A 13,228-nucleotide genomic window follows, 5' to 3' on the forward strand; every position below is an offset into this window, starting at 1 on the left:
GTGTCTGGTTTTGCCCATGTGGCTCTCGAAATTGATCTGCCAACAGCTTAGCTTTAAGGTTGATTTATACTTTGAAACTAGGTCATCTGCGTAGGTGTCGCAGTGAACAAAAACAAGTCCCCGCCCCCTCCGCAGACACTGCTGCATCTCTCCCAAATTGTAGGTGACCGCAGACAGGGCCACAGACAGGAGGCCTCGTGAAGATGGACCAGCTAGAAGAGCGAGGTGCACGAGAACGCTGGGACCCTTTTTCAACCTGGATCCCCGCTCTTTTTCTCTCTCGTGTCCCTCTGTTGTCTGAAAAACTCGTCCCCACTTCCTCACCACCTCGGCCGTATCTAGTCCCACAATGTATACAGGGCAGACCACGCTCAAATTTGAGCATAAATCAAAAAAGTCTGCGTCAAGCTCTCTGCGACACACCTCTGCGGGGAGTATAACGAGTCCTTAAGGGGATAGAGAAAGAGATAGAGACAGGAAAGAGTACATGAAAATGTAGAAAATAAAGCAAAACAGTAAAAATAGACAACACAGAAGATACACAATAACTCCTAGTAGTCTGCCTCCACACCTGTATGAGACGAGAGGAACAGAAAACAGAGAGCATAACAGAGCTTCAAGGGCGGTTGGTATTCCTTAGATATCCATGTATGTCAAAGGCAAAACCTATGGTGATTACACAATATTATTATAGTACATAGTATGTATCTGCAGCTTAGTGTTTGCTATTAATGTGTAGTACAGCGAGCCTCTTAGGGCCCAAATGCGAGCCCCGGGATCTGAGCTCCAAGGTAGACCCGGATCTAACCAAGGTGAACCTGCATGAGAACCCCGGGGTCCGGGGTCTAACCGCCAGTACGGCCCCACAGGGCCAGGAGGCCCAGGCCCAGCAGCCACCCGAAATGAGAAAACGTCCACTGAAGTAACCAACCCCACACCGAGAGAACCGTCAGTGTCAGGCACCTGTCACTGGCGGGGAGCATAAGAAGGGGGAGTAGGCAGGCCCTGCTCATGCTTGGGGGCTAGGAAGTTCTGTTGGTGTGGAGGACAAGGCAATCTCCTTACCTGACAAGTAGACAGAAATAACTTCACATTCATCCAGTCCCATTCATATAATCCCACCCTTACACCCATATGGACATATATAAGCACTCAACGGAGATGCACACAGAGGCAAACACTGAACATATTCTTATACTCCTCATACATACACTATCCTCCCGGGTCTGGGTGCCACCACCTAGGGGGTAGAGGCGCACAGATGCAGGAGGAGATCCCCAGAACCCCCAGTGGAAAGGGAGCAGCCAAAAAGGGAGGCGGGACCGGGCACCACCATAGTTAGGAGAGGTATCCAACCCACCTAAGAGCCCCTTAGCCAGTCACAGCTATTCCGGGCCCCCTCATCCATGTGTTGCTCTCATACTCATGGCTGTCTGGCAATCATAACCCAAGTAGTCCCTCCCATGGCACACCAGTCACCTGAACTGTAATAAATTAAATTAAAGCATTAATGAAAAACATTTTGTTTAGATGAGCATCTCATTTACATAAATATTGGAGCTTATGTATATGTAGTATGTAACACATCAAAGTTTACTCAACAAGCTGCTGCTTTGCTCCATTCACAACAATTTATAAGAGATTTTGAATGAAACCTAATTGTAAATGCAGAGAAATCTGTATTTTTTTTCATCTACCCTTTTCATTCAGGCTATTTTATGCCTTTAGGTTATGGCTTTGAAAGGTTACTTGTATTGCTGTGTAAAGCAAAGGTTGTGGTAAAGATAATGGTGTATGTTATGTCATCTCAGCTGTTCTGGCCCACAGCTGCTAAAACTGAATACCCACGAAAAGAACATAGCTGTGCCTTAAGGCTACTGTTCAGTGATGTCACCAGTCAGTGGACGAGACAGTCCAACAATAACCCACGAGCCACTAAAGAGATCAGTGACAATGACTCTCTGGTAATTGACCTTAAAATATCAAGCCACATATGCTGGGCTTACCAAGTTGGACTGTGCATGCATCCCTCTTGCTCTCCACAGTGGTCAAAGTTGTGTTTGGATAGGATGACCTAACCGTCCATCTGTGTACCAATGAAAAGGTTGGAAACACATGATCTTATTCCAGAGGGGTTTGTGTCTTCAGTCTGTATACAGTTGGTCTAATTGTTGTTCCTGCCATTTTGGAATAGCTTGTTTTACTAACGCTGTAACAGAGAATAGGAGGTAGCAAATTCCCTTAACATGACATCTGACATAAAAAATAAGAAAAGAGACAAAATCATGACAAAAACAACCCTCTATCAGCAAAAAAAATTCTGTTTGAGAAACGTATTTTCAACTCCAAGCTCTGGGATAGAGAGTTTTATGGGTATAACGTAAGGAATATGATGGACACATTGTATGCTAAGAGGGGCTGCATGGATAATAGCTGAAGGGGGAAACTTGGCTCGTTTAATTGACCAAAATAAAGATGCATGGAATGTGGTGTGCTTTGGGACAGAGGACGGGCATAAGAATTGTTAACCCAGTAAGCCGATTTTTTTGTTCCTTAAAAAACAGCATCCACAAGGGAAATATTTCATATTTTTGCATATAATGGTCTCAATCGAAATATATTTTAATCATACACACTGGGAAATGGTAGGTGTGCTTTCTTCAGTACTTGTAGATGTTTAATACACTTGGATACTTCTATGTGACTGTCTGATTCATGCTTTGTGAATAAATTTACCAAGTGTGCCTAAAAAATTAGCCAATAGATGTCGTTGAAACATGCAAAACATCACTGCAGCAATGTTGAAGTAAGTTGTCTAAACGCTCCTATGTACACAGGGAGTTTGTGCACCACTTGGATTGTCTCCCGCAACTTCCCTGCCATGGAATTGCCATAGCATCATAGCCAGTGTGTCATTAAACAATAATGTGGTGAAGCCAATGCATGCTTTTCATTTGTCTCCGGTGCTAAACCCATTCATTTTAGATTTTTTCATACACTTTCTCGCTGAGTTGTAGAAACCAGAAAACCCTGAAATTGTACTGTTTACATGTAAGCCTTCAATATTGCAGACCCTGTGGCCATAAAGGATGACAAATGCCTACTGGCATTTGTGAGGTTGTCTCAGCCACTCACAGGCATTTATTTGATTTTTTCCCCCATAGTGAATGGATGGATTATACAGCTGTTCGGTGGTGGGTTTTTGGACCATTGGAGTCACCTATGCACCAGTGGCTGATATGTCACTGAGTGGGAAGTGGACCACAAACCTTCTCAGGCCTCCAACTTTTACCCTTTCCCAGGTTTAAGATGAATTTTTGAGGGATTCATTTTTTATCTCCACTGGTTTAGGGTCACAAATAAGTCACCTGTTGTTTGTTAGCAAATCAAAGGAAACTTTGTGGTTTTGCCTCTGGTTCACTTTGAGTACATTAAGGCCCAGCTGTTAGCTGATCCTTTCCCCTCACTGAGGATGCTGGGCTGCTTTTTTTGGGAAACCTACTGAAAACTGCAGTCATCAAGTTAGGGTTTAGGATTTTAAAGGGAATTAGCTTTAAAAATCTTTGCTTGGAATTTTTTTTACCCATCAAATACATATGTTGTAAGAAAACTGAAAATAAAGCAAATGCCCAAAGTTGTCTATTATAATAATGCCTCTATTTATTATAGTAATCTTAACCATCATTTATGCTTTGTTGCTATGCTCTATAGCAAACAAATTCCCCAATTTAAAGAGCAAAAACACATAAAATATACATTTTCTCCACAGGCTTAGAGAAAGTCTGGAGCAGTTAAGGGATATTATAAAAGAATGATTACACTAATTAGACCGCAAAACAAATTTACAAAACACAAATAGGCCTTAGACACATTCCACATATTGCTGTATTTAAAATCATTACGAGTGTTACCGTGGATGTGTCCTTTGCTTTGTTAAGTGTTTTTCTATGTGGCTAGACTGATTAGGATGCTTTCATAGAGACAGTTGTGCTTTTTTCTTGTAAAAATTGTTAAGATTTTCTAACTCTATCATTCAAACTTTTTAATTCATTTCAAGCATGAATTTTGAGCTTTGAAACTCACTGGTTATTTTTGCTCTTGTCAACTTAGAGTTGTTTCACATCTCAGATGCCTTCTGCCTAAAAACAAGTTTAAGAATGAAATTTCCCCCCTGGCATTTTCTTTTTTAAATCACAGGTGATTTTACAGAAAACTGTGTCAATGATTTTAATACAATAAGATCTAAAGCGCGTGCCTCTCTGTCAACTGTCTCCATGCAACAGATTTCCAAAACACTAAAAGAAGTAAGTAATCCAAGTATAACATCAGATCTGTTGAATTTTCTTGTTTGCCCTCAGATCAAAGATGGGAAAGCAAAATAAAAAGAAGGAGAGGGAAGTGAAAACAGAGGAAAAAACAGTTCCAGCTCTACAAGTTTAAGTTTATCCTTCCTTGAGTTTAAGAAGGATTCCTGGAGGAATGCCTTCATAGCTTTATAGCGTGACTGCGACTGCTCCTTTCCATCAAACACATGGGACTCATTTACCCTTGTAGGCCACAGTGATGGTGCCACAAACACCAGGGCCTGCAGGAAGGGAAGAGTGGGAAGAGGGAAAAAAGCATAAGGAGTGGGTGGGGTGATTCGTCGTTTTACAATGCCAGTTTCCCAAAGGACATGGTGGCTGGCGCATTATGGATCATCATTTCCCTTGTTGTGGATGACAACCAAATGTGTTTCACTTCTAGTTTCTAAGTACTATCGAAAGGAGCCCCATAATTCTGATTAATTGAGGCAGTGATCGCTCATCACTTTTACTCAAGCTGAGTTAAGCAATGGAATAATTTTCTTAATAGTTTGAGTTCTGACTCAGTTCTGAACAAATGAAACAAAAGTAAATGGGAAAATGGTTGTTGTAAGCTTTAATACAAGGTCCTGTAATTAGTTGTGTTGCCTGACTGAGCTTTGGTGAGAGCTGTTCAAACAGGCCGGAGCTGAAATGCCACCAACCCTGTGCAGAGAAAGGCCTGCTGACAGCCTGTATAAACACTTGCATTTTTCCCCCACTATAATCTCATGTTCTCTTAAAAACAGCAACCAGTGGATTCCTAGGAAGGGTATGTTTACCCTTTTATCTTTTTTACTTCAACTTTAATGTGTAGCTGATTTGTGAGGTTTTGTCCGTTTATAATGATGATTAGGGACTTATATTTTTTAAATACCATTTTAACAGTAACACCTGACAATAGATAAAGTCAGTATGGCGTGTTAAGTTAAAACAATGTGATTGCTTTGCTTTTAAAGCTTTTAAATAACCGGGTTCCAAATGCCCATGCCAACCAGCATCTTATACCTACTTAGTTTTAGAGGGTTTATAGTTCAGAAAGCATCCCTACCATGATATTATATCAACCAGATTGTTATTTGTCTCTGGGGCCCTAAAGGTGTCCTCTCTGCTGCATCAAAGGACCGATTCATATTCTAATATAATTAATTCCAGCCTAACCAGACCAACTAACCAGCAGCTCTCTAAAGAGTCCTTTATATGGCCTGTGAAAATGGGGCTGGAGGATTCATGTTGTTCTGAGTTTAAGAAAAGTCACACCAGGCATTGAAAAATAATACAAAAATGAAAGATTCCCTATACACAGGTTTTTCCTCATTCTATACTGTATGAGCTGGGCTTCCTGAGACAGTAGATTCTGTTGGAATAAGCCTATCAATATAGAAGTACATATACCCCCAAATTGCGCATTCTATGCCTGCAAATTATTTAATGCTTTTATTGTGGAATTCAAAAGCAAAATGTGTTTGTGGTGCTATTACACAGGAGTCCAGGGATCATATTCAACAGTTAATTAGGTTTTCAATGATCTAATGGGAGTCACATTTTTACCCATGACAACAGCTTTACAGTTTTGAGTTTCTGTTTAACTAGCATGGAATAATAGCTAAGAAAGCAACTCATTTTTGTTTTTAATTGCATAATTTTTTCTCATGCTACGATGAGATTTGCAGACAAAACTGCACATTCATTGATGGGTTGTGCTCCTTTAACCTCTTATCCAGTGAATATATATATATATGTGTCTCTTTACCACAAATGTACTGAAACTTATTGATGAGGTACAGAAACCTTCCATCTCTACAGAAAAATAAATCAGATTGGGAGTGGGTATCGATTTTGTTGTAGTGATAAGGCAAAGTCATTCTTGTACCTGCAGGAGGTAGAGTTTAAGATTATAAAAAATATCAAACTTGAGTGTGTTCAGAAAGATCAGATTTTCATTTTGAGTACTTTTTCAGGTGACCGTAAAGTTAAATGGACCATATAAATCACTAACATTTCGCTGTGTGATGTAGGCTAAGGACAAAGGAAACCTGCAGCACTCTAGGTAAAAAGAGAATACATAAACATAATGCAAAGCAAATAAGTTAAATGTCAAGAAATTACAAAATAAAAACAATTATCTGGTTGTAGTATTTTGCTTTTTGTTTTTTGTGCCCACACTAAACACTTGTGGGTCAGCATTAATGTTGACTCAACTGATCTGAGTATTGGCAAATGATTGTTATGATAAAAGTCTCAGTAATCAGATTTGTGCTGTGGTTTTTCATGAAGCTTTTCCTGACCTCTTGTTTTACTTTCAGATATCACATTTTGGAAAATAACACATCTACTAATAGGTCTTTTTCCTCACTTTCAAAGAAAAGATTTGGTCTCATTCACAAACCAAAGCATATGTGGCTTAACCTGACAACAGCCAGATGCATGTCTAGCTCCGCCTATCTCCACTCACATACATCTGGGACACCGCCATAGGAATTGCCTTTACTGAAGGCTGGGCCTTATCAAAACTCCTTGCATATGATTGGATAAGCCACTTGTCTGTCATCTTTATCGACGTGCTATTTCAACCACTCACACCGAAGCTAACCCGTGACGCTGTGAGAGCGTCTCTGATTTGATCCTCCATGAGAGCATTCAGCGGGGACACGATGATAACGATGGGGTGCTGCAGTAGTCCCATTTCCTTAACTACCAGAGGAGCCATTTGGTAGATCAAGCTCTTGCCAAATCTGGTCCGGAGAAGGGCGAAAACATTGTTTCCACCAACAAAAGCCTTCAAAGCCGTTCTCTGATGTTCTTTTAATGAAACAATATCAAATAGATTGGACAACAAAGAAGAAATAGCAGCATCAATGCTAACGCTTGCTTTCTCGATGCGAGCCGCCATTGTTGTTGGAATCTCACGGTTTCTCCACTACGTCACATCCAGGAAACACCCGCCCTGCGTCCTGATTGGCCTGACCATAAATTCGGTTGGGGAAATCCCTTTCAATGAGCGGTGTCCCAGATGTATGTGAGTGGAGCTAGACGGAGCTAAACATGCATCTGGCTGTTGTCAGGTTATATGTGGCTTCACATATGAGAAAAAAACGTAAACTTACATAGTACATTACCTGGTTAAAGGTCAGGAAATCTAAATACCCTCTGGGGTTAGAGAGAAATTCACAAATCTGTATTACATACCATTCCAGACGCCAGAAAATAGGTCTTGTGGGCACATGTTCAAAAATTGGTTACAATAATGCTTACAAACTGAAAATACATGTACATTCTTCTGGTTCTCAGAAACGTAACTGGAAACTTATTTCTCAGGAGACTGGGCTGTGTAAGCCTCCTTTATAGCTGACAGTGCTGACCTGGAACCAACCCTGCACACTTGTTAGTGCGGGACCCCCAAATTATTTGTCAAAACTTTTGCCTAAAGCTAATGCTATGTGTTTAACATAAATTATATGTTGAGAGAAAAGAAACACTTAATGTGTATACGTACAGAAAAAAACTTTAAGTGAAGGATTGGATTTGGACAAAGGATCTAGTGTAGGTTTTTTTGTTATACATATTTTGGGCTGATACACAGGAGTAAAGCATAACACAGAAAAATCTATTGGTAAGCATGATATTGATTAGCAAGTGGAAGGTACCCTAAGTACATAGTTTTAGTCCCACAAACAATTTCTGTCTGATAAGAGCTAAAGAAAGGAAAAAAAAAAAAAAAGGTAATTTTTAGAGAAGAGGTGAATAAACCTGACTGAGCTATGCCAGTTCTGTTATTAGAAAAGTATTGTGAAAACCTGCTGGAAGGAAACTATAAAACTCTGACCAAATAAGCAGTTTAAATCTCTATAAAATTGTAGCTTTGACAATATTCTGAGGTGTAGTACACATATAGGTCATAGTAAACATTAATGGTGATTGTCAGGATGTAGTTATGGATTGTTGACCCAAAAGCAGAGGCAGGAAGGCAGAGGTGAATTTCTTTAGATTTAATGAAAGGCAAACTAAAAACAAAGGCAGGTTATCCAAAAATCCAATAATGAAAACGAAGTCCAAACTAACATGAAACCAGGCATCCAAAAATCCAAAAGAATCAAGCATAAAAACTAGTCAAAACGAACTAGAAACCATGGAGAGATCAGGGGAATCACTGTCACAATGAGGAAGACTCAGGAAGACGGAGTTGGAGGAAGTTTGACGAAGTTAGGCAGTGTTTGACAAGGACCCAGCAAAGGGGAACTGAAGAGGGAGGGCTCTTAAAGGAGACTGAGACAAAGAGGGGGCTAATGAGGAAACTGGGAGCAGGTGTGCACAGAACAAGAGAGGGAAAGAGCTAGGGAAGAAGGAGAACATAAGAGGGCAGCAGAGAGCAACAAATAGAAACTGGAAATAACAACAAAACGTTAATAAAATTACTAGGACTATAAAACATTGAGAAGAGAAAACTAAACACTCAAAAGAAAACACAACAGAACCCAGACAAGGACTGTAACTGGAAAAAACCAAAGAACAAAGCAAAATAAAAATAAAACCACTAACATTAGAAAACAAGGAGGAAAGCAAGACAGAATACTCAAAAGAAAAACATAACAGAAACAGAAACCTGACAGTGATATTGTAAAGCTTAGGGTTGCATTTAAGGAAGGAGAGGACGATCAAAAACTAATAACCACACTGGTACTGGGAAGTCCTTTAATAAACACAAACTTTACAAGCCTGGTTGTACGGCTGCTATATTCTCAAACATGAAAAATCCAAAGACAACAGTCAAAACAAACCATAACATTATAAAGAAAAATAGGAAATGAACATCATCTGAATATCTGAGTATCGCTCTACATCACGTCTCCCTCGCTCTCTACAGAGGAGCAGGAACGCATAGCAAAACCAGAGTATCTTAAAGAGACACTACCTAATTAAGACTTACAATATATCTGAGGTATAAAATACAGCGACCATACGACTGAGTTATAAAAGAGAAAAAAAATACGCTGTTAAAATTAATACTGTATAATGCATCTTTCTCTTCCTCTAGGTGTTGTTCGTCAAATAAGGTCTCTGACTGGTCCAAGGGAAACAGTACTGAAACTGTCCATGCGCAACCTGACATCCAACGGGGAATCTACCCAAAGCATCATCAATGTTCACGTGTATGTGTCGGAGTTCTGGTTCTGAGTAGAAGGTAGCAGATTCTACAAAACATATTACAACATCTATTCCTATCACTGTAAATGTCCCTGTTGTAAGCTTATGCCTTAACTCAGTGTCAAAGGTTAAATTGTCTTAAATTGTTTTGACAAAGTCATAACTGCTGACTGATATTGAGATTCAAAGCCTATACCAGCTTCTGAGTAAACTCTTTTATAACAGATTCAAATAAAAGTGCTCAATTGTGGTCATATTGAGAAATGGTATGTCAAGTCATAGATTTTGAAACGCTGTGTGTTTGAAGTGCATGCATTTTCAAAAATGTATCTAATAATAATCATCATAACATTCAACTTTTTTGTATGTTTTATTATCAGTATTATTAAATATATTTTTGTATTTAAGCATTTTTCTAAAGAATAAATTGTATTTTATTTACAGTACTTCTTTTACACTATTCCATAACCATCTACAGAACTTTTTCTTGTTCTTTCCGTTTTTCTTTTTTGTAGTAAAACAATGAAACATTGTAGGTTGCTCGATCTTAGCTGGCTTTTCTACAAGCAAGAAGGAGATCAGCCTTACCAGAATAATTATTCTAATCATAGTTTTCCAAAGGTTATTGTACCACTTTAACTTAAGTTGAGTTCTGCTTCATTATTTCATTTAATAATGTTTATGGATCTTAGGCAGCTCCTTTCTTTAAAATTTACACAGATATTTTAAAACATCAATTTTAGCAGTAGACATCTGCAAATGAATATAGAAAGGTAGAAAATTCTCTTTCAAGACATATTTCCCTAACTCCCCTTAATGAAGGCTGTCAAAGAAGCTAAAAAGACATTTAAACTACAGTTCTGACATTTTTTCTATCTAAAAATCCACCCCTTAAAAGCTACAGTGTTAGTTGAATAAAGTATCCTAGATTAAAATTTTATTAGTTCAATTTAAAACAGTTTCCAGCGCTATTGTGTTTTGACCATGCAGGTCATTAGTATTTGAAGCAATGTTATGTTAGAGGAGTTAATGAAAAACAAAGTTTTATTCCTGAATGAATGTGATTTTACTGTCACAGTATATCAGCTTTCTCAAAATAGTTTGACCTCTCAAATATTTAAAAAAGTGTATACTCACTTTTAGGTTTAGCTCCAATTAAATACCATATATAGAACCAAAAAGCTATTAGAATTTTTTTTTTTTGTATTTTAAGAATATTTTTCCAAGTAGGTCCAATTCAATTCAGTTTATATAATAAATTTACAACAGGTCATCTCAAGGAACTTTACAGACAAAATTCAACAAGATAATACCGTCAAAGTCTTTTCCTCTCCGTCAACTTGAAGGCAATCCCTCACACAAAGCATGCTTGTAGCGACAGTTGAGAGGAAAAACTCACTTTTAACAGGAAGAAACCTCCAGCACAACTAGACTCAGTGTGAGCGGCCAGTTTCGGCAACTGGATGTGAAGTTCCTAGAAGACATTTCACCTCTTATCCAAGAGACCTGTTCAATCCTGGAAAAAAAATTTTCAACTGAGGAGGTGGTCTTAAGACATAACCTGTTCCCTATTTATAAAGCAATTTTAAGAAGAATACACAGAAGATTCACCTCTGATCTGCCCTCACCTGAGTAACACTTCAAAGAGGCCTTTGACTGAAACCACTCTGACGAGGGAGTTAACAACCCATAAGAACCCCCTAACCTCACATCTATTTGCTGAAAGGTATACTATGCAACCGGTGTTGATTTTCCAGCGAGGCTCCCCCAAGAGGGTGAAAGTAAAAGTGCACTGTCGTAAATATGCTCAGCTGTTCTCCTGGTTTCTCCGTCAAGCCAGGCGCGGTTGTTTTGAGCTTAGCAGACAGGCGAACGCAACAAATCACCATGTCTACTGCGGTAGAGAGCCCTTTTCCTCTTTCTTGCCATGGGCTTTCGCTGTTTTCTCGCTGGTTCCGCCATGATAACAACAAATATTGCCACTGTGCTAGCAACGAGCATGCCTTTCACTGGGGGCGTGTAGCATTTCTCGCCGTAAAGCAAGACAGACTCTGGCGATGCAGGAGACTTCTGAGCCTGTGGGTGCTGGCCGAGGGCTCCTGCAATTGCAAGTACGGCATTTCCCCTACAGACCACCAGGGCGGCAGAGAAAACCTTTGTTCGACCTGAAATGACTCATTTAATCATCCAAAACGTTATGGAACACATTAATTAACTGAAAAATGTTGTATAGTATGCCTTTAAACTGATCCTTTCAAGCCTGTAGGGGGAGCACCACTCAAAAATATCAGTTTGCAATTACAGTTGCTTTAACTATTTGCAGCTCTCCTGCAAGGGCATCAAAAATGGGGGAAACATTTTTTACATTGACTCTATGGGCCAACGATTGACAGGGGGCTGTGATGCCCATTAAGCAATTATAATAGTGACAACATAGTATGGCACTCAGTAATAAGCTTAAAAAAATAAATTTTATTTATATTGTTTGGCTAACAACTTATTTGCTTTAGAAACATTTCTCACTGCTCACCTTCTCTCTTGAACTGCTTTTCCTTTGTCAGAATGCAGCAGCGCAGGCAACTTTTTCACAAACATCAAGTCGATTACAGCTTGCTTACATTCCTCCTCATATTATGAAGAAAATACATCTTTTAATTTGTACTGCTTTGCTGTAGAAACAGAGAACGTTTCTTGTGTGCAGCCTAAGGGACTGCTCTATATGCAATCAGGGAAATGTTTAGATTTTCTGAAAATTAGAAGATTAAACAGAAACAACCACATAGCCTCATATATGTATTTTTTCACCACAAATCTAATGCCATCTCATGTTCAAGGTCTACAGGTTTGGAGATAAAGTCCTTGAAAGAGAAAGGCTGAGCAAGGGTCAGTGATTGTAACTGGGGTTGCAAGAGGATGCTTGCAAAAGACATTGAATCTTTTACATTCCTTGATATATTATAACACTAGTTTTACCTTTAATATGTTTTTATTTATTTAAAGAATGACTCCCAATCATGGTTGGAACCACAGTGGTTCACTTGTGGCCCTTTTATAATCATTACAATTTCGTTACAATACAGTGTACAATGAGCAGTCCTGATATGTTTTGTTTATATACGAGTATGTCTTCGCATTAGAAAATGGTCCCCCGGGGAAATGTATGTATTTTAACGGAATCGAAACCTGAGTCCACTTTGACATACTGCCCAATTTGATGCCGGTGTGCTAAATATTTCCTTATTTATTAAACCAACAGCAAAGTGTAACTTCACGTGATGCTCGACACTCGTCATTTTAGGGAAGAAAATGCTTCTTGTAAGAGTTGTCATAAAGTACAACTAAAGTATTCTTTTAATATTGGGAAATTTTTCTCATAATATTGCAACTTTATTCTCATAATATTAAGACTTTATTCTCGTAATGTTACAACTATTGGCGTTGCGACTTTATTCTCGTATGTTATGACCCTGTTCTTGTAACTTTATGACTTTATCCTTGTAATGTTACAACTTTATTCTCGTAATTTTATGACTATTTTCGTTGTGACTTTATTCTCATAATTTTATGACTTAAAGCTACAGTGTGTAACTTTTAGTGACATCTAGCTGAACTACATGAACATCTCCCCCCCACCGCTTCTCCCCCCTCAACAGTACGGCGAGCGTTACGGGACAAAATGTCTTCCACGACGTCCGCATCACCTACCTTCTCAAGTGATGAGGTTTGTTTACATAGATAAT

At 38.9% G+C, this 13,228-nt stretch overlaps 1 protein-coding gene across 1 annotated transcript in view; it reads left to right on the forward strand.

The window, feature by feature from the left end:
* LOC107094039 (fibulin-1-like) overlaps nucleotides 1–9,802 on the forward strand; it is a 50,323-nt gene extending 40,521 nt beyond the window's left edge. The window contains exon 17 of the mRNA XM_015389438.1: nucleotides 9,379–9,802. Within this exon, the coding sequence (XP_015244924.1) occupies nucleotides 9,379–9,518 (140 nt within the window). The 3' untranslated portion in view covers nucleotides 9,519–9,802. The remainder of the gene's footprint in view (nucleotides 1–9,378) is intronic.
* The last annotated feature ends 3,426 nt before the right edge of the window (nucleotides 9,803–13,228 follow it).

This window comes from Cyprinodon variegatus, unplaced genomic scaffold (assembly GCF_000732505.1).
Source record: "Cyprinodon variegatus isolate N-32 unplaced genomic scaffold, C_variegatus-1.0 Scaffold459, whole genome shotgun sequence".
In the NCBI taxonomy this organism is placed as follows: domain Eukaryota; kingdom Metazoa; phylum Chordata; class Actinopteri; order Cyprinodontiformes; family Cyprinodontidae; genus Cyprinodon; species Cyprinodon variegatus.